Source organism: Salvelinus sp. IW2-2015, unplaced genomic scaffold, assembly GCF_002910315.2.
Source record: "Salvelinus sp. IW2-2015 unplaced genomic scaffold, ASM291031v2 Un_scaffold2123, whole genome shotgun sequence".
In the NCBI taxonomy this organism is placed as follows: domain Eukaryota; kingdom Metazoa; phylum Chordata; class Actinopteri; order Salmoniformes; family Salmonidae; genus Salvelinus; species Salvelinus sp. IW2-2015.
In genome coordinates, this window is record NW_019943458.1 from 16,214 (window position 1) to 36,217 (window position 20,004).

At 43.2% G+C, this 20,004-nt stretch overlaps 1 protein-coding gene across 1 annotated transcript in view; it reads right to left on the reverse strand.

Annotated features, from left to right (window-relative positions):
* Positions 1–14,706, reverse strand: part of LOC112073013 (death-associated protein 1 homolog) — a 27,845-nt gene extending 13,139 nt beyond the window's left edge. The window contains exons 1-2 of the mRNA XM_024140392.1: positions 14,520–14,706; positions 10,203–10,305 (exon numbers count right to left, since the gene is read on the reverse strand). Of these exons, the coding sequence (XP_023996160.1) occupies positions 10,203–10,305; positions 14,520–14,574 (158 nt within the window). The 5' untranslated portion in view covers positions 14,575–14,706. The remainder of the gene's footprint in view (positions 1–10,202; positions 10,306–14,519) is intronic.
* Between the last annotated feature and the right edge of the window lie 5,298 nt (positions 14,707–20,004).

Here is a 20,004-nt window from a genome sequence, read left to right on the forward strand (position 1 = left end):
CATACATCGAAAAACTGGGATAGAACCGAGCAGGTTAAAAGGGGCTGCAGAGCGGATTGGGGGATACATGGAAAGATCCTGCAGGTAGAGCTATAAAAGAAGCATGTCGCAGCCTGCAGGTTAATAGACCAGATCAGAGGATTAAAAAGTACAGATGCGCTGGTAAGTAGGACCACATGTGGTCAGCTATGGCGTCATGTGAATGTGTGCTAGGTAGGGTGTGTGGTGAGAGCAGAAGAGAGAGAACGAGAGAGAGAGAGGCGAGAGGGAGGGAGAGGGAGAGGAGAGGGAGAAGGAAGAGATGTGAAGAGGAGAGGAGGGAGCGAGAGGGAGAGGGAGAGAGTAGAGGAAGAGAGAGGAGAGGAGAGGAGAGGAATGGAGCACTTACCTTTGTAACCACTCTGACGACCACAGCTGAGGCTTTGTGCGTAGAAAAAGAAGCAGAGAGAGATATTAAAAACAAGACTGATGCTCTCCATGGCAACACTGACCGGGACAAAAATACACATTTTGTTGAGAGAAATGTCAGTGTCAATAATCCCAAAACCACTGGCACCATCGACTTCAGATGTTACAAAGACAGGAACAGAAATCACTTCTGTTTGATCCCATTGAACAGTGCATGTTATAAGGAAAGGAACATCCTGCCTAGTATGACTCTCAGAGGGAGAGAGAGAAAGAGAGCCCTGAGCTTAGCCACAGTACTGTGGACCTGCCTGCCAACCTGCTAAATGACTAACATTAATCCTGTCTGGATCTACACTGCCAACTCAAACAGCAATAGGGGGAGGGGTGAGACACACCTTTGGAGCAGGGAGACGAGAGGAAAAGGTTGAGTTAGAGGAAGGAATGAGAGAGAATAAGCGGGAATCATTCCGAGAGACATGGACCTTGACATGAGAAACGAGTCCGGTCTAGTTTAACAGCAGAAATAACAGGAGGTTAATGCTGTCCTCGGCCACTAACCTCTGGAAGTTTGGGCAGGCTACAGGAGACATAAAGTAGCATACACACTTAGGTAGTGCTACATATTGTAGCTAGCATCCATGGTCAAACACCGCGACCTTGTCAAGAAGTTAACGACTGACTAAACTAACGTAGCAAGCATAAAAGAAAAGCCTAAAACTACTGGGCTTGACCCAAAAAAGAATACAAATAATAATAAAAAACTTTGCACTGTTCAACCAATCCAGAAATGTGAAGGGGAGTTAAAAATGGAGTGTCGCCCATGGTAACGCCCAAAAAGGAAGTCAGGTCACAGGCTCCATTTTCCATTGTCCATCTTCATTTCTGATGAGCACAAACTGTGCAACTTTCAGTGCTAGTTTACTGTGCGACACGGCGGCCAGTCCTCCTCAGCGCCTCTCCTCCTCAGCTGAGCCTCCCTCCTCCTCAGCTGAGCAGCCTCCTCCCCTCAGCCTGACCAGCCTCCTCCTCCTCTCAGCCCTGCGAGCAAGCCTCCTCCTCCTCCTCAGCAGCCTCCTCCTCCTCAGCCTGAGCAGCCTCCTCCTCCCAGCCTGAGCAGCCTCCTCTCTCCTCAGCCCTGAGCAGCCTCCTCCCTCCTCAGCCTGAGCATCCCTCCTCCTCCTCAGCCTGAGCGCTCCTCCTCCTCAGCCTGAGCAGCCTCCTCTCCTCAGCCTAGCAGCCTCCTCCTCCTCAGCCTGACGCATGCCTCCTCCTCCTCAGCTGAGAGCTCCTCCTCCTCAGCCCTGGCAGCCTCCTCTCTCAGGCCTGAGCAGCCTCCTCCTCCTCAGCCTGGCAGCCTCCTCCTCCTCAGCCTGACAGCCTCTCCTCCTCCTCAGCTCCTCCTCAGCCTGCCTCGCTCAGCCTGAGCCTCCTCCTCCTCAGCCTTAACCTACACCTCCTCAGCCTGAGCCCTCCTCCTCAGCCTGAGCCTACTCCGCCTCAGCCTGAGCCTAACCTACACCTCCTCAGCCTGAGCCTTAACCTACACCTCCTCAGCCTGAGCCTTAAACCTACACCTCCTCAGCTGAGCCTTAACCTACACTCCTCGCCTTTTTTAAATTTATTTTATATTCACCTTTATCTATTAACCAACGTAGAGCTACGTCTTGAGAACCACAACGCTTCTCTATTTGCAACTGCCGACCTGGCCAAGATAACAGCATGCGTGTGAAGCAGGACAAACACAGAGTTACACATGGAGTAAAACAATAACAAAGTCAATAACCATGGTAGAAAAAAAAAATAGAAAAAAAAAAAAAAAAAGAGAATTTCTTAATATACAATGTGTGCCAACAGCATGAGGATAGGCAATTAAATCGACATAATTACAATTTAGGCAGATTAACAACTGGAGTGATATCATCAGGTATGATCATTGTGCAAGAAGAGATCACTGTGATGCAAAAGAGCAGAAAAGTAATAATAAAGCAGTAGGGGGTGAGGTAGGTAAAATTGTGGGTAGTTTACGAGACTATCAGTACAGCTGCAGCGATCGTTAGCTGCCGGATCAGCAATTTTTTAAATTGTTGAGGGAGATAAAAGTCTCCAACCTTCAGAATTTTGCAATTCGTTCCAGCTCGCAGACGCAGAGAACTGAAGAAGCGTCCAAATGAGGTTTGGCTTTAGGGATGATCAGTGAGATACACCTGCTGGAGCGCGTGTTGCGGGTGGGTGTAGCCATCGTGACCAGTGAACTGAGATAAGCGGCACTTTACCTAGCATAGCCTTGTAGATGACCTGGAGCCAGTGGCTTGACGACGAACATGTAGCGAGGCCAGCCGACTAGGGCATACAGGTCGCAGTGGTGGGTCGTATAAATGCTTTAGTAACAAAACGAATGGCACTGTGATAAACTGCACCAGTTTGCTGAGTAGAGTATTGGAAGCTATTTTGTAGATGACATCGCCGAAGTCGAGGATCGGTAGGATAGTCAGTATTTTTCTAGTGGTAAGTTTGGCGGCGTGAGTGAAGGAGCCTTTGTTGCGGAATAGAAAGCCGATTCTTGCTTTGATTTTGATTGGAGATGTTTGATATGAGTCTGGAAGGAGAGTTGCAGTCTAGCAGACACCTAGGTACTTATAGATTCCACATATTCTAGGTCGGAACCGTCCAGGTGGTGTATGCTAGTCGGCGCGTGCGGGTGCAGGCAGCGAACGTTGAAAAGCATGCATTTGGTTTTACTAGCGTTTAAGAGCAGTTGGAGGCCACGGAAGGAGTGTTGTATGGCATTGAAGCTCGTTTGGAGGTTAGATAGTACAGCGTCCAAGGAAGGCGCCGAAGTATATAGAATGGTGTCGTCTGCGTAGAGGTGGATCAGGGAATCGCCCGCAGCAAGAGCAACATCATTGATGTATACAGAGAAAAGAGTCGGCCCGAGAATTGAACCCTGTGGTACCCCCATAGAGACTGCCAGAGGACGCGACAACATGCCCTCCGATTTGACACACATGAACTGTTCTGCAAAGTAGTGTGAACCAGGCAAGGCATCATTAGAAAACCGAGGCTACTGAGTCTGCCGTAAGAATATGGTGATTGACAGAGTCGAAAGCCTTGGCCAGGTCGATGAAGACGCTGCACAGTAATGTCTTTTATCGATGGCGGTTATGATATCGTTTAGTACCTTGAGCGTGGCTGAGGTACCCATGACCGGCTCGGAAACCGGATTGCACGGGAGAAGGTACGGTGGGATTCGAGAATGGTCAGTGATCTGTTTGTTGACTTGGCTTTCGAAGACCTTAGATAGGCAGGGCAGGATGGATATAGGTCTGTAACAGTTTGGGTCCAGGTGTCTCTCCCCTTTGAAGAGGGGGATGACCGCGGCAGCTTTCCAATCCTTGGGGATCTTCAGATGAAACGAAGGAGCCTGAGCCTTAACTCTACACTCCCCCTCAGCCTGAGCCTTACCCTACACCTTCTCAGCCTGAGCCTTAACCTACCCCCTCAGCCTGAGCCTTAACCTACACCCCCTCAGCCTGAGCCTTAACCAACCCCCTCAGCCTAGCCTTAACCTACACTCCTCAGCCTTAACTACACCTCCTCAGCCTGAGCCTTAACCTACACCCCCTCAGCCTGAGCCTTAACCTACACCTCCTCAGCCTTAACCTACACCTCCTCAGCCTGAGCCTTAACCTACACCTCCTCAGCCTGAGCCTTAACCTACACCCCCGAGGCCTGAGCCTTAACCTACACCTCCGAGGCCTGAGCCTTAACCTACACCTCCGAGGCCTGAGCCTTAACCTACACCTCCGAGGCCTGAGCGCAAAAAAAGCGAGAACGCGACTACACAACCACCAAATAAAACTGAGACAGGAGAGGAAGGGAGGGCACCATTTAGATAGAACAAGCCGGTGACAACGCTACGGGACGATTATCAGCACAAAATGTAGAGCCTGCTCTCTGTGATGACATCTCAAGCAAAAAAAAACTTTTAAAAAATGCACTCACCAGCTTTCGTTGTTTATGTGACATGCTCCAACAGATGACATTGTGTGAAGATGCACCATTAAGCACTAGCAGACAATAATTGACTGCGGTCATAGACACATTCATTATAATGCCATTATTGCTTCTGTGCTGATTTTCACAATTTATTAACTACATTTGGTGCTTATAATGATGTTTACGCTCCTGATTTTCATTTGATTGTGCGTCTTGCTGACCGTGCATCTRAGGTTGGGATATTTTTTGTCTTTTAGTCAATAGACAACGTTACCGCGATCCAACAGAGTTGCTTTTTGATTCATAGTTGTAAAAAAGGCACTCGACAAATAAAAATGTTGAATACTTGAATGTGTTTAGTTTACATTTAGTTTATTAGTTTATTTTTACATACAGCCTACAGTAACAAACTGATGAAAATGCTATTGTGTTAATTTAAATCTATATATTTTCATATTCTAACATTACCCAAGACCTTTATAAACAAAACCATGTGATAGCATATATGTGATAGCATATATGACCTTTATAAACAAAACCATGTGATAGCATATATGTGATAGCATATATGTATTAATTACACGGTCAGCATGACTGCTCATTAGCTTGAGGGGCCAAGCGGTTCTAGTGTTAACCGGCAGAATATCTACTGTCAAAATGTATATTTTGCCACAGTTTAATTTCTGTACTTCAAAGACACCCATGGTTCCCTCATCTGGCTATTGGTATACAACAGTGTGCTTTCAAAATGTATTTGGCATGGTAAACGATCCCAGATAAAATTAAACTTACAAAAGAGCAAAAGACATAGGACTAGCCATACCCAACTTTAAATTGTATTTCCAGACACTAGCGTTTCGCTCCATCCAAAATGGGTTGAGACATGATTCTTCTGCCCCCTAGCTGAGTAGAGAGAYAAATATGGTGCCTCTTATTGCCCTGGGAGAGGTGGTCTCCACTGATATAACCCCTAAACAATGTAAACTACYCTTCGGTCCTATTACTGCTCACACAATTTCTATTTGGCACAAAATTGAAAAACAATGTAACTGYGAATGAAGATGGCATGTCCATACTCCAATATTTCACAATAATGCCTTGATCTGTAGGTTGGCCTTTTGCCTCCCCCCAATGGACCAAATGTGGACTCTGTTCCCCTGGATGGAGASATGTTGGCTGGGTGGGGGCCCAGTTCTTTTTGGTTCTGTTCATTACGTCAACATATGATATAGAAATAGTTGTATCTTTAGAGAGACAGAGGATAGTGTTCATATTTCACAACCGCCGCAGGTTTTTGGAGTTGCCTATACGTGTCAATAGCAAAATAATACAATTGATTTACACTACATTATAGCATGCTACATGAGTCTGATCAGTGGAGGTGGTTCATCTATCACTTATCAAATAACCAAATATAGCCTACAGACAGCGACTCAGTGAACCATCACATTGATTGATTAACAGACAAGTCCAATGGCTTTTGGCTGGGATATAAACTACTGTTAGCCTAAACCAGTGAAGAGCAAAATGATCCACTACGTTTTTACATATGTCATTTAAACAGACTCTCTTCTCCAGAGCGACTTACAGTTAGTGCATTCATCTTAACATAGCTAGGTGGAACAACAACATACACTAAAAGTATATGGACAACTGGTCGTCGAACATCTCATTCCTAAATCATGGGCATTAATATGGAGTTGGTCCCCCGTTTGCTACTACAACAGCCTCCACTCTTCTGGGAAGGCTTTCCATTAGATGTTGGAACATTGCTGTGGYGACTTTCTTCCCTTCAGCCACAAGAGCATTAGTGAGGTTGGACACTGATGTTGGACGATTAGGCCTGGCTCGTAGTCGGCGTTCCAATTAAAACCCATTTCATCTTAAGCTCCTGACGAACAGTACTTGTGCCGACGTTGCTTCCAGAGGCAGTTTGGAACTCGGTAGTGAGTGTTGCAACCGAGGACAGGCGTTTTTACGCACTACACGCTTCAGCACTTGTGGGTCCAGTTCTGTGAGCTTGTGTGGCCTAKCGCTTCGCGGCTGAGCCGTTGTTGCTCCTAGACGTTTCCACTTCACAATAACAGCTCTTACAGTTGACCGGGGCAGCTCTAGCAGGGCAGTAATTTGACGAACTGACTTGTTGGAAAGGTGACATCCTATGACGGTGCCACGGTGAAAGTCACTGAGCTCTTCATTGTGGGCCATTCTACTGCCAATGTRWATCTCTGGAGATTGCATGGCTGTGTGCTCAAATTTTATACATGTCAGCAACGAGTGAGGCTGAAATAGCCGAATCCACATCTACTTTGGCCATGTAGTCTCTCATGTTTATTTTAAATCCCAGCCCCAGTAGGAGGCCTTTGCCTTTTGGTAGGCGGTCATTGTAAATAAGAATTTGTTCTTAACCGTCTTGTTAAACAAAATGTTCAATAAGTAACTAATGAGCAGATCATCATGAGCATCACCTCAATTTACATAAATATCAAAATGGAGATCTGCCATTGAGACGAGTCCCCGTGCTTGTATCAAATCAGCGCAATGGTGCTGGTCCAATCAAAAACGCTGATGAAATTATAGCTGACCACACACTGGGAAATGATTTAACAGATAAAAAATAAAAAATAAAACCTGATGACTTTAGGAGTTACAGTAAGTAAACATTTGATACATGCCTTCAATGGCATTAGCCTACTTTATTTTAATATTCTGGTCACTCGTTGATAGTCATTCTCACAGTAATCATTTATTGARTCATCCAGTTGGTTAAGAAAACGTATGTGGTGATGCTTTACAAAATGATGTGTGAAGTGTATACTTTACGGGCAGAGCGCACTTTACAAACAGTGTACATTTTGCCACGAGGATGGTAACAGCTTAGTAACAGGCGCAGCATACCAAACGTCATTATGAATCATTAAATCTCATGAACGATGAAGCAACTACTAGTCATATTTTTGGTTGTGCAAAACATTTGACCAATCATTTAAGCCCAACTTTATTTTACGCCCAACTGGTGCAACCAGTCCCAGAAGACCAGGAAGTGTTTGTGGCAGAGCAGAGTTGACCATGGTGAAAACGCTCTGTTGACTTTACTGTCAACTTCCTGACTGGCTTCAACAGTTCAATATTTACTTGGACTGAGAGAGCGAACCAAGCCTCTCTACCCCCCCTCTCAGTCTGTCCATCTCTCTCCCTCTCTCTCTGTCTGTCCATCTCTCTCGCTCTCCTCCCATCCATCTTAGAGGTCTAAATTGTATGTGACAGGTGTTCCCTTGGCCACTCCGCTCCACATCTACACAGAGCCCACCTGCCCACTGTCGAGAGCAGGTGGACACACACATGCACACACTCTAAACTAGCTCTTTAATGAGCGACAGCTTGAGCCAGAACTAGMGCAAGAGCCAAGTTGCATGCATCAGTGGGGATTTCTACTGCATTTCACACGGGCAGATTCACAGCCGCCTCTGTTCTCTCCAGAGAGAACCCGGAGCCATTATGGCAGCCTCCCTCTTTAGGCCAGGATGGAAGGTAAGCCTCTCTCTGTGGTTCAGCTATCACACAGCAACCACTCTCCTCCTCTACCACCATACACACACACACGTACAAAAGTTTGGGGTCACCTAGAAATGTCCTTGTTTATGAAAGAAAAGCATTTATTTTGGTCCATTAAAATAACATCAAATTGATCAGAAATACAGTGTAGACATTTTTAATATTGTAAATGACTATTGTAGCTGGAAACGGCTGTTAATTTATGGAATATCTACATAGGCTTACAGAGGCCCATTATCAGCAACCATCACTCCTATGTTCCAATGGCACGTTGTGTTAGCTAATCGAAGTTTATCCATTTAAAAGGGTAATTGATCATTAGAAAACCCTTTTCAATTATATTAGCACAGCTGAAAACTGTTGTTCTGATTAAAGAAAGAATAAAACAGGCCTTCTTGAGACTAGTTGAGTATCTGGAGCATCAGCATTTGTGGGTTCGATTACAGGCTCAAAATGGCCAGAAAAAATAACTTTCTTCTGAAACTCGTCAGTCTATTTTTGTTCTGAGAAATGAAGGCTATTCCATCCAAGAAATTGACAAGAAACTGAAGATCACGTACAACGCTGTGTACTACTCCCTTCACAGAACAGCGCATATTGGCTCCAACCAGAATAGAAAGAGGAGTGGGAGGCCCCGGTGTACAACTGAGCAAGCGGACAAGTACATTAGAGTGTTTAGTTTGAGAAACAGACGCCTCACAAGTCCTCAACTGACAGCTTRATTAAATAGTACCCGCAAAACACCAGTCTCAACGTCAACAGTGGAGAGGCGACTCCGGGACGCTGGCCTTCAAATTATGTCAATTAGCATATCAGCAGCTTCTAAAGCCATGACATCATTTTCTGAAATTTTCCAAGCTGTTTAAAAGGCACAGTCAACTTAGTGTATTTAAACTTCTGACCCACTGCAATTGTGATATAATTCACTGTAAGTGAATAATCTGTCTGTTAACAATTGTTGGAAAAATGACTTGTGTCATGCACAAAGTAGATGTCCTAACCGACTTGCCAAAACTATAGTTTGTTAACAAGAAATTTGTAGACTGGTTGAAAAACGAGTTTTAATGACTCCGACCTAAGTGTATGTAAACTTCCGACTTCAACTGTGTGTGTGTGTGTGTATATATATATATATATATATATCTCTGAGAAAAGTTCCTCCAGAGTACTATAGAAATGTAAATGAATTATAGTACATACTGTATACATGTTCCATTAAAGATAAACAGAGAGTTTGTTGTCGGTCAGACCACTGCAGTCAAGAGAAATCATGTGACTACTACACTCCCGAATAGGGAAGTCCTCTCTAGACAGGCTCAGTCGAGAGCACACCCTGCCGGGTGCATTCCGATACTCTAAACCTCTTACCCTCTTTACTTTTCCAGACCTAAAGACAGATCTCGTTTGCTCTTAAGGACATCAGCACACACTAACATTCTATTGTTGTAATATTATAAATGTTATAGCATACACTTGTATTGGTGGAACAGTGTACACTTGATTTGGTGGAAGAGTGTACACTTGTATAGCGCACAATGTATTGTGTGATGTATTGTTGTACTAATGATGCAGACTATTGTTTTGTTGTTCCTGTTTGGACCCCAGGAAGAGTAGTGACTGCCTTGACAGGAACTAATGGGGATCCTAATAAAATACAAGACTAGCTGAGTTTGAATGATTCCATAGAACTCAACAGGTTGTTCAACCGTTCGGTTGTCTTTGCAGAGTACACTCAACAGACACGTGCACGTATGCACAAAGAAGCGCGCACAGACACACACAGATAGTGTGGTGGGAATATTTCACCTGTATAAACAGACATTGCTCAAGAGTGGAGACGCAGAGCGGAACTTAGCGGGGGTGTAAAGCACCATGCATTTACCCAACATGAATGAAGCCTCAGACAACACATTAATGAAGCCTCAAACACATGTTCAGAAAAACCACTAAACAGTAGGCCATAACAACCATCTAAATCAAACAAGGTGACCCTCACCTTGTTGAACAGATAGTATCAGACCTGGTGGTTTTCTCCTCTAGTACAGCTACCGGCCAATCACGGGTTATTTGGTGAATTAGAGGGTAATTGGCTTGTTTGTAGAATGTTCTCACCAGTTCTAAAAATGAAACATTGGGACTGTGTGTGTGTGTGTGTGTGTGTGTGTATATTGATAATAAAATAAGCAAGAGTACTCTGGCATGCTGTTCAGAGGCCACAGGTCAAAGTTTAGTGTGTGTGTTACCTAGGTTCCTCCACAAAGTCCTCGTCCTCGTCTACGATGGGAGGGGTCTCAGGTGGAGCTGCTCCCTGGTGCTTCTGCACTATCCTCATCCCCCCTGCCTTTACTGTCACACACACACAGACACACGCAATTAGCTACACACTAGGACGGTTACACATTAACAAACAAACACGCACATTAAAACACCAAAACTGTTTCATATTAACAAACACACACCACATGCACATTGACACACATTAGGACAGCGTCCCCCAAACGGTCCATGCTATCCGGGACCCTTGGGACGTCCCTACCCCATTGAAGTTGACATTTAAGAGGGTTAAGTTAAGGATTTAGGGTAGGGATGTCCCAAGGATCCCGGATAGCAGATACCTTTCCCAAACTCGGTCCTGGGGACCCCAAAGGGTGCACATTTAGTGTTTTGTCTTAGCACTACACAGCTGTTTCAAATAATCAACGTATCAACTCAAAACGTTAATTTTCCTAACCTGCTGCGTAAATTGTCCTACACCTGCTATGAAAAGTCAATTTTGACAAAAGCTGTATCCCTTCTAGACAAAACCATCCCCAGGACTGAGTTTGGAAAGCGCTGCATTAGGGTACAGAGTAGATAAAAGGTTCAGGCAAAATGAAATTGTCCTTCACCAAAGCAGTTAAATAAACCACAGACAGACAGATAATCAGATAGCCTAACTGGGCGACAGGCCAATCAGTGTAATATAAAGGACATACAGTAGATAGATTGTGATCCAGAATGAAGACAGTGATTGCACTCATATCATGCTGAAATACATATTTGTTTTACATTTAGCAGACGCTCTAATCCAGAGCGATTTYAGGCTTCAGTTTGTCTGCCGCCTAAACGAGTGTGCTCACATACTCCCTTAAAAGACCTTTGTTTGAAAAATTAGAAAAAGCAGCGATAGTACTGTTTGTTCATTTTGAGACACCGTAGCCAGTATACACTTCCTCAAAATTGTCTGAATTAATCTAAGATAACGCCGTAAACCTGTCATTAATTTTGACGWTTTTGCAGAGAAGATCTTAGTGACTCAATTTTACATCCAACTAAGATGTTTGGTGCAGTATTTGACAAATTGCATGAAAGTGAGTCATCTCTCATTGAATGACAATAAAGACTCGGGTCGTCGCTGTAGATGAAAACGTTTTCTCAGTCAACTTACCTGGTAAAATAAGAGTTAAATAAATACATTGAAGAATCCCTACTGTTGATCAATCACCGACGAAGGGGCGTAGACTTCAGATKCTGACTTTGGCTTGCCTCAAGACAAAAAGTGTGCCCCCGAACAACCAAAAATAAAACCTTGCCGAAGTCCAAAACGTCACAAAATGTTGTCATAATATATGCACAAACTCTTACCTACACTTTCGGCTGGGAAGCATATGGACGCCTTACAGTAGTGAGTGCATAGGCCTACAGTTTTCGTACTGGTCCCCCTTGAGAATCGAACCCAAATACTCTCTCTAAACGTGAATTGATTCTCAATTGCAGTATGGTTCTAGAAACATATCCCTCTKCTTTCATATCACATCAAAATAATTTCACAAAAACAAAATACACACACTGTACACTGATTTACCGGTTTTAACAGTAAACAGTATTTTTCAGTGACAACACTTTTTTTTAAATTTAACTAGGCAAGTCAATTAACTTCTTATGGCTGGGGCAGTATTGAGTAGCTTGGATGAATAAGGTGCCCAGAGTAAACTYCCTGCTACTCAGGCCCAGAAGCTAAGATATGCATATTATTAGTATATTTGGATAGAAAACACTCTGAAGTTTCTAAAACTGTTTGAATGATGTCTGTGAGTATAACAGAACTCATATGGCAGGCAAAAACATGAGAAAAAATCCAACCAGGAAGTGGGAAATCTGAGGTTTGTCGGTTTTCAAGTCTTTGCCTATCCAATTTACAGTGTAAAATTTGGTCCGATTGCACTTCTTAAGGCTTCCACTAGATGTCAGTCATCTTTAGAACCTTGTTTCAGGCTTCTACTGTGAAGGATGAGGGAATGAGAGCTGTTTCAACCAGGTGTCTGGCAGAGTGCCATGAGCTCACTCAGGCGTGCCCCCGTGAGCGGTAGCTGCGTTCCTTTTCGTTTCTAAAGACAAAGGAATTCTCCGGMTGAAACATTATTGAAGATGTATGTTAAAAACATCCTAAAGATTGATTCTATACATCGTTTGACATGTTTATACGGACTGTAATGGAATTTTTTGACTTTTCGTCTGGCCTGCGTGTCATGAATTTGGATGTTTGAACTAAACGCGTGAACAAAAAGGAGGTATTTGGACATAAATTATGGACTTCATCGAACAAAACAAACATTTATTGTGGAACTGGGATTCATGAGAGTGCATTCTAGTGAAGATCATCAAAGGTAAGTGAATATTTATGATGCTATTTCTGACTTCTGTTGACTCCACAACATGGCGGGTACCTGTATGGCTTGTTTTTGTGTCTGAGCACCGTACTCAGATTATTACATGGTGTGCTTTTTCCGTAAAGTTTTTTTGAAATCTGACATAGCAGTTGCATTAAGGATAAGTTTATCTGAAGTTCCATGTATAATACTTGTATCTTAAATCAATGTTTATTATGAGTATTTCTGTAAATTGATGTGGCTCTCTGCAAAATCACCGGATGTTGGAGGCAAAACATTACTTAACATAACGCGCCAATCGAAACTGAGAGTTTTGGATATAAATATGAACTTTATCGAACAAAACATACATGTATTGTGTAACATGAAGTCCTATGAGTGTCATCTGATGATGATCATCAAAGGTTAGTGATTCATTTTATCTCCATTTCTGCTTTTTGTGACTCCTCTCTTTGGCTGGAAAAATGGCTGTGTTTTTCTGTGACTAGGTACTGACCTAACATAATCAGATGGTGTGCTTTCATCGTAAAGCCTTTTTGAAATCGGACACTGTGGTGGGATTAACAACAAGTTTATCTTTAAAATGGTGTAAAATACTTGTATGTTTGAGGAATTTTAATTATGAGATTTCTGTTGTTTGAATTCGGCGCCCTGCACTTTCACTGGCTGTTGTCAAGTCGATCCCGTTAACGGGATCTCACGCGTAAGAAGTTTTAAGAACACATTTTTATTTTACAATGGCGGCCTATCCTGGCCAAACCCAGACGACGCTGGGCCAATTGTGCGCCGCCCTATGGGACTCCCGATCACGGCCGGTTGTGATACAGTCCGGGATCGAACCAGGGTCTGTAGTGACGCCTCTTGCACTGAGATGCAATGCCTTAGACCACTGCGCTACTCATAGCTGTGTGGCGTCTGTCTTCCGTTTACACACAGCACAGACGTTCAGAAACGCAGATAGCTAATTAGTACAGGTAGACCACATTGTCTTCCTAATTCACACAGGTCGTCTGTCTTCCGTATGTTTTCCGTAAACAAGCGCTGTAAACATGGAAATGTGGCCATGTGGGAATTCTAACCCTATAAAAGGTGTATCACTTTAACCTTTGTTTTTTGAAAAGATAAGGTACTTCTGCTTCCAAAACCGTACCCGTGTTAATGTTCAGAGAGTCACGGCTCTTCAGAAAACTCCCCTGGCTCTTAAAACTCACGCACATAGAAGACACCTTTGTCCAATGACTCATGTGTAATGTAACAGAGTCATGATCAAGGGCTAATCCCATTCCTGCGTTGAGGTATGTTTTTCGACCCATATCTTGCACCGCTCCATGGTGTTAATGTAACTCCTAATTGCGTACTGACCTCAGTGAAGCCCAGTGTAAACATGCGTAATGGGAGGGGTCAGTGTCTTCTGGCAATTATGGCATACTACCGTGCCCTACTTTCTGTCCACGTACTCCTTAGGTGTTATCAGATTCCCCACATAGACTTTTAAAATGGTAGCTTCCACGATACTAAGCTATAATCAAATATATAGCTTTAATGGCACTCAGGCAATCTAGCATTGGTAACGTCTATCAAATTGTCTTGCAAGATTAAGTCGTATTCGATAGGCGTGGTGTGGATCAGGCGTTTAGCTAACGTTACAATATGGCACGTCATCCAGGAAAGAGGACCTAACGACAGGAAAACAAACTGATTTAATTGCTAAACTATACGATATTGTTCAACAGCAGCACATGTTAGAGTACACACATGTTAGTCTACTTGAAATGTAGGTATATCTAACTAACGTTGTCAAATGCAATTATTGACATAGGCCTAATGCATATGCCGTGATACGTCAGCTGAACCGTGAATACAAAAAGCGATGTTGCTTGTGTTGTAAAAAAGCAACATAAGGTTCAATACCAGCCGGGAGGTGTCCTCCTTTGGTCTCGATTTTCTCCTTCGGCGGCGAAGACATATCTAACTAATGTCTGTCGGAAGCGTGAAAACACTCGTTTAAATAGCTATTCCTTTTCTTTTCTGGGGTAAACAGCAGCAGTCGACTTCAGTCCAGTTCGTCAACGTGGCTTCTTGTTTGGCAACTGTGCGTGATGACGGCAGAGAAAATATCAGACAAATAGGAAAGTCACGTTTAGTCTGACGTCGGGAGGGTGGTACGGGATGCGGCTGGTGCCAGAATAAAGAATTCCCCATGGATAGATACAGTAAAAGCAGGCAATCTTATCTCTCTCAATCAATCAAAAGGCAAGGAGGTTACTGCTTTCCGTCCTTTTTTATAGAACCAAGTAGATTTAAGTCATAACATAAACAACATATAAGTGTACAGTGCCTTCAGAAAGTATTCATGCCCCCTGATTTACTGCACATTTTGTTGTGTTATAGCCTGAATTCAAAATTGATTAAACATTTGTTTTCTCTCACCCATCTACACACAAAACCCCATAATGACAAAGTTAAAACATGTTTTTAGAAATTTTAGTAAATGTATTAAAAAAAAATAAATACACAATTATCGAATTAACATAAGTATTCACACCCATGAGTCAATACTTTGTAGAAGCACCTTTGGCCACGATTACAGCTGGGAGTCTTTCTGGGTAAGTCTCTAAGAGTTTTCCACAACTGGATTGTGCAACATTTGCCCATTATTCTTTTCAAAATTCTTCAAGCTCTGCCAAATTGGTTGTTGATCATTGCTAGACAACCATTTTCAGGTCTTGCCATAGATTTTCAAGTAGATTTAAGTCAAAACTGTAACTCTGCCACTCAGGAACATTCACTGTCTTCTTGGTAAGCAACTCCAGTGTAGATTTGGCCTTGTGTTTAACGTTATTGATTTGATTTGATTTATTGTCCTGTTGAAAGGTGAATTCATATTCCAGTGTCTGTTGGAAAGCAGACTTAACCAGGTTTTCCTCTAGGATTTTGCCTGTGCTTAGCTCCATTCCGTTTCTTTTTTATCCTGAAAAACTGCATCATGTTATGGGTATGCTTGTAATTGTTAAGGTAACGATTACAAGCATACCCATAACATGATGCAGCCACCACTATGCTTGAAAATATAAAGAGTGTTATTRAGTAATGTGTTGTATTGGATTTGCCCCAAACATAACACTTTGTAATCAGGACAAAAAATGTAATTGCTTWGCACATTTCTTTGCAGTATCACTTTKGTGCCTTGTTGCAAACAGGATGCATGTTTTGGAATATTTTTATTCTGTCGAGGCTTCAGTGGAGACGGCTCATAATAATGGCTGTAATGGTGCGAATGGAATGGCATCAAACACATGGAAACCATGTGTATATAAATATATATATATATATATATATATATATAATATAATATATATTAATTAATATATTTATATATATGAGTGTGTAAACTACAGGAGGTTGCTGCCATCTTAATTGGGGAGGACAGGCTCGTGGTAATGGCTGAAGTAGAATAGGGTGGAGTTGTATCAAATACATCAAACACATGGAAACAATGTGTTTGATGTATTTGATGCCATTCCATTCGCTCCGTTCCAGCCATTATTATGAGTTGTCCTCCACTCAGCAGCCTCCACTGGTGTATACAGTTTTGTTTGTGTGTGTGTGTGTGTGTGTGTGTGTGTGTGTGTGTGTGTGTGTGTGTGTGTGTGTGTGTGTGTGTGTGTGTGTGTGTGTGTGTGTGTGTGTGTGTGTGTGTGTGTGTGTGTGTTGGGTTGTGTGTGTGTGTGTGTGTGTGTGTGTGTGTGTGTGTTTGCTTGCATATGGCCACTAGAGGGGAGAATACAGCCTTGAGAAATACCTTGTGTAAACCTTGTTTTCTATACAGAGTCGTGTGTATGAGTGCTCTTCTTAACATTGTTATTTCTATTCAACAGTATATGTGTTTGTGTAGAAGGACCCATCACACTAAAACACTACGTTATCTCTATTCAACAGTATACATTACCGGTCAAAAGTTTTCAAACACCTACTCATTCAAGGGTTTTTCTTTATTTTTAACATTTTAATATTATTATCTAATMAACAAAATAAAAAATCCCCATCAAAATCTGTTTAAACTATAGATATCTGTTTTGGTGTGGGCTGCYTCTCAATCCACTGCGTCCGTCTATGTCGGCCTTCTGCATCTGTGGTGGAAAGTGGCAGAGCTACAGCGSTGTTTGTCAGACCAGGAGACATCCTGAAAATCGTTCTTAGAGTCTGAACGTCTGTAGTGTCCGAACGGTTTACAAACTAATATGACTCTCACGAACACGATGGTGTTCTCCATTTTGCTCTATGACCCCCACAAGCGTCTTGGGACTAGACTGAAGTCGGTACCATCGATGTACCAATTTCTGTCTGTAGCATCTGAACCGTTTGGGCTGAAAACTGATATTACCCCACTATGGAAAGGGGAGACTCTCACAAACACGATGGTGTTTCCCACAAGTGTCACGGGACTAGTCTGAAGGTAACCTGGTACCGGTTAAAACATTTTATGGAAGTATGGAATTCATTTTGTAATAGAAGGGGTTAAAAGAGTTAATTATGTATCCAAAATATATATACACTTATATACACTGAGTATACAAAACATTAAGAATACCTGCTCTTTACATCACACAGACTGACCAGCTGAATCCAGGTGAAAGCTTTGATCCCTTATTGATGTCACTTCTTAAATCCACTTCAATCAGTGTAGATGAAGGGAAGGAGACAGGAGAAGGACTTTTAAGGCTTGAGACAATTGAGACATGGATTGTGTATGTGTGACGTTCAGAGGGTGAATGGGCAAGCCAAATTATTTCAGTGCCTTTGAACGGGCTATGGTAGTAGGCTCCAGGCACGCCGGTTTGTGTCAACAATTGCAACGCTAATGGGTTTTTCACGCTCAACAGTTTCCTGTGTGTATCAAGAATGGTCCACCACCCAAAGGACATCCAGCCATCTTGACACAACTGTGGGAAGCATTGGAGTCAACATGGGCCAGCATCCCTGTGGAACTTTTTGACACTTTGGTGCACCTTGTAGAGAGGGGTGCAACTCAATACTAGGAAGGTGCTCCTAATGTTTGGGGTATATACCCTGAGCTTTCTTATATCCTCTAAATATAGGACAGACACTTCAAACCCTTTTTCCTTATGATAKWTTTTTMMGACTTTTTTWAAATTACATTTTTWWAAATMTATTTAACTTTTGTTTAACTAGGCAAGTCATTAAAAAACGAATTCTTATTTACAATGGCGGCCTACCWTGTCCAAACCCTAACCTGGACGACGCTAGAGCCAATTTTGCACAGCCCTATGGGACTCCCAATCAAGGCCGGTTGTGATACAGCCTGGAATCAAACCAGGGTCTGTAGTGACYCCTCTAGCACTATGTTATTCAATGCGTTTCTATGGGCTATAGTAGTAAAGGCCAAATTCAATATTGTATCAAATAATTTGCACATCTTTTTTTATATATACCTAAAGGGGTCCTAAAATTCCAAATCAAATAGCTAAATGATCCATGGAAAACGATTCCAATTGTTAGCTTAGTGGAACCCCCAACCCAACTGCTTAGACTTTTAGGGGTTAATAACTGAACTGAAGACTTTAACTGAACTGAAGACTTGAACTGCAATGAAGACTTTAACTGAAATGAAGACTAACTGAACAGAAGACTTTAACTGAACTGAAGACTTTAACTGAAGACTCCAAGGCTCTCCTTGTTACTGCATGTGTCATATTCAAGTCATGAAAATAAGGATCAAATCAAATCAAATTGTATTAGTCACATGTGCCGAATACAACAGGTGTAGACCTTACAGTGAAATGCTTACTTACAAGCCCTTAACCAACAATGCAGTTTTAAGAAAATATCCCCAAAAAAGTAATAGATGAGAATAACAAATAATTAAATAGCAGCAGTAAATAACAATAGTGGGCTATACACAGGGGGTACCGGTACATAGTCAATGTGCGGGGGCACCGGTGGGGGTAGTCATTTGATTAGATGTTCTGGGTAGCCATTTGATTAGATGTTCAGGAGTCTTATGGCTTGGGGGTAGAAGCTGTTTAGAAGCCTCTTGGACCTAGACTTGGTGCTCCAGTACCGCTTGCCATGCAGTAGCAGAGAGAACAGTCTATGGCTTCGGTAGCTGGAGTCTTTGACAATTTTTAGGGCCTTCCTCTGATGCCGCCTGGTATAGAGGTCCTGGATGGCAGGAAGCTTGGCCTTAGTGATGTACTGGGCTGTACGCACTACCCTCTGTAGTGCAATGCGGTCGGAGGCCGAGCAGTTGCCATACCAGGCAGTGATACAACCCGTCAGAATGCTCTCGATTGTGCAGCTGTAAAACCTTTTGTGGATCTGAGGACCGATGCCAAATCTTTTCAGTCTCCTGAAGGGGGAAAAGGTTTTATCGTGCACTCTTCACGACTGTCTTGGTGTGCTTGGACCATGTTAGTTTGTTGGCGATGTGGACGCCAAGGAACTTGAAGCTCTCAACCTGCTCCACTACAGCCCCGTCGATGGGAATGGGGGTGTCCTCGGTCCTCCTTTTCCTGTAGTCCACAATCATCATCTTTGTCTTGATCACATTGAGGGAGAAGTTGTTGTCTTTGCACCACACGATCAGGTCTCTGACCTCCTCCCTATAGGCTGTCTCATCGTTGTCGCTGATCAGGCCTACCACTGTTGTGTCATCGGCAAACTTAATGATGGTGTTGGAGTCGTGCCTGGCCGTGCCGTCATGAGTGAACAGGGAGTACAGGAGGGGYCTGAGCACSCACCCCTGAAGGGCCCCGGTGTTGAGGATCAGCGTGGCGGATGTGTTGTTACCTACCCTTACCACCTCGGGGCGGCCTGTRACGAAGACCAGGATCCAGTTGCAGAGGGAGGRGTTTAGTCCCAGGGTCCTTAGCTTAGTGGTGAGCTTTGATGGCACTATGGTGTTGAACGCTGAGCTTTAGTCAATGAATAGCATTCTCACGTAGGTGTTCCTTTTMTCCKMGTGTGAAAGGGCAGTGTGGAGTGCAATATATATTGCATCATCTGTGGATCTTTTGGGGCGGTATGGAAATTGGAGWGGGTCTAGGGTTTCTGGGATAATGGTGTTGATGTGAGCCATGACCAGCRTTTCAAAGCATTTCATGGATACAGACGTGAGTGCTACGGGTCAATAGCCATGTAGGCAGGTTACCTTAGTGTCCTTGGGCACAGGGACTATGGTGGTCTGCTTGAAACATGTTGGTATTACAGACTCAGACAGGGGTATGTTGAAAATATCAATGAAGAGACTTGCCAGTTGGTCAACGCATGCTCGGAGTACCCGTCCTGGTATTCCGTCTGGCCCTGCGACCTTGTGAATGTTGACCTGTTTAAAGGTCTCACTCACATCGGCTGCGGAGAGCGCAATCACACAGTC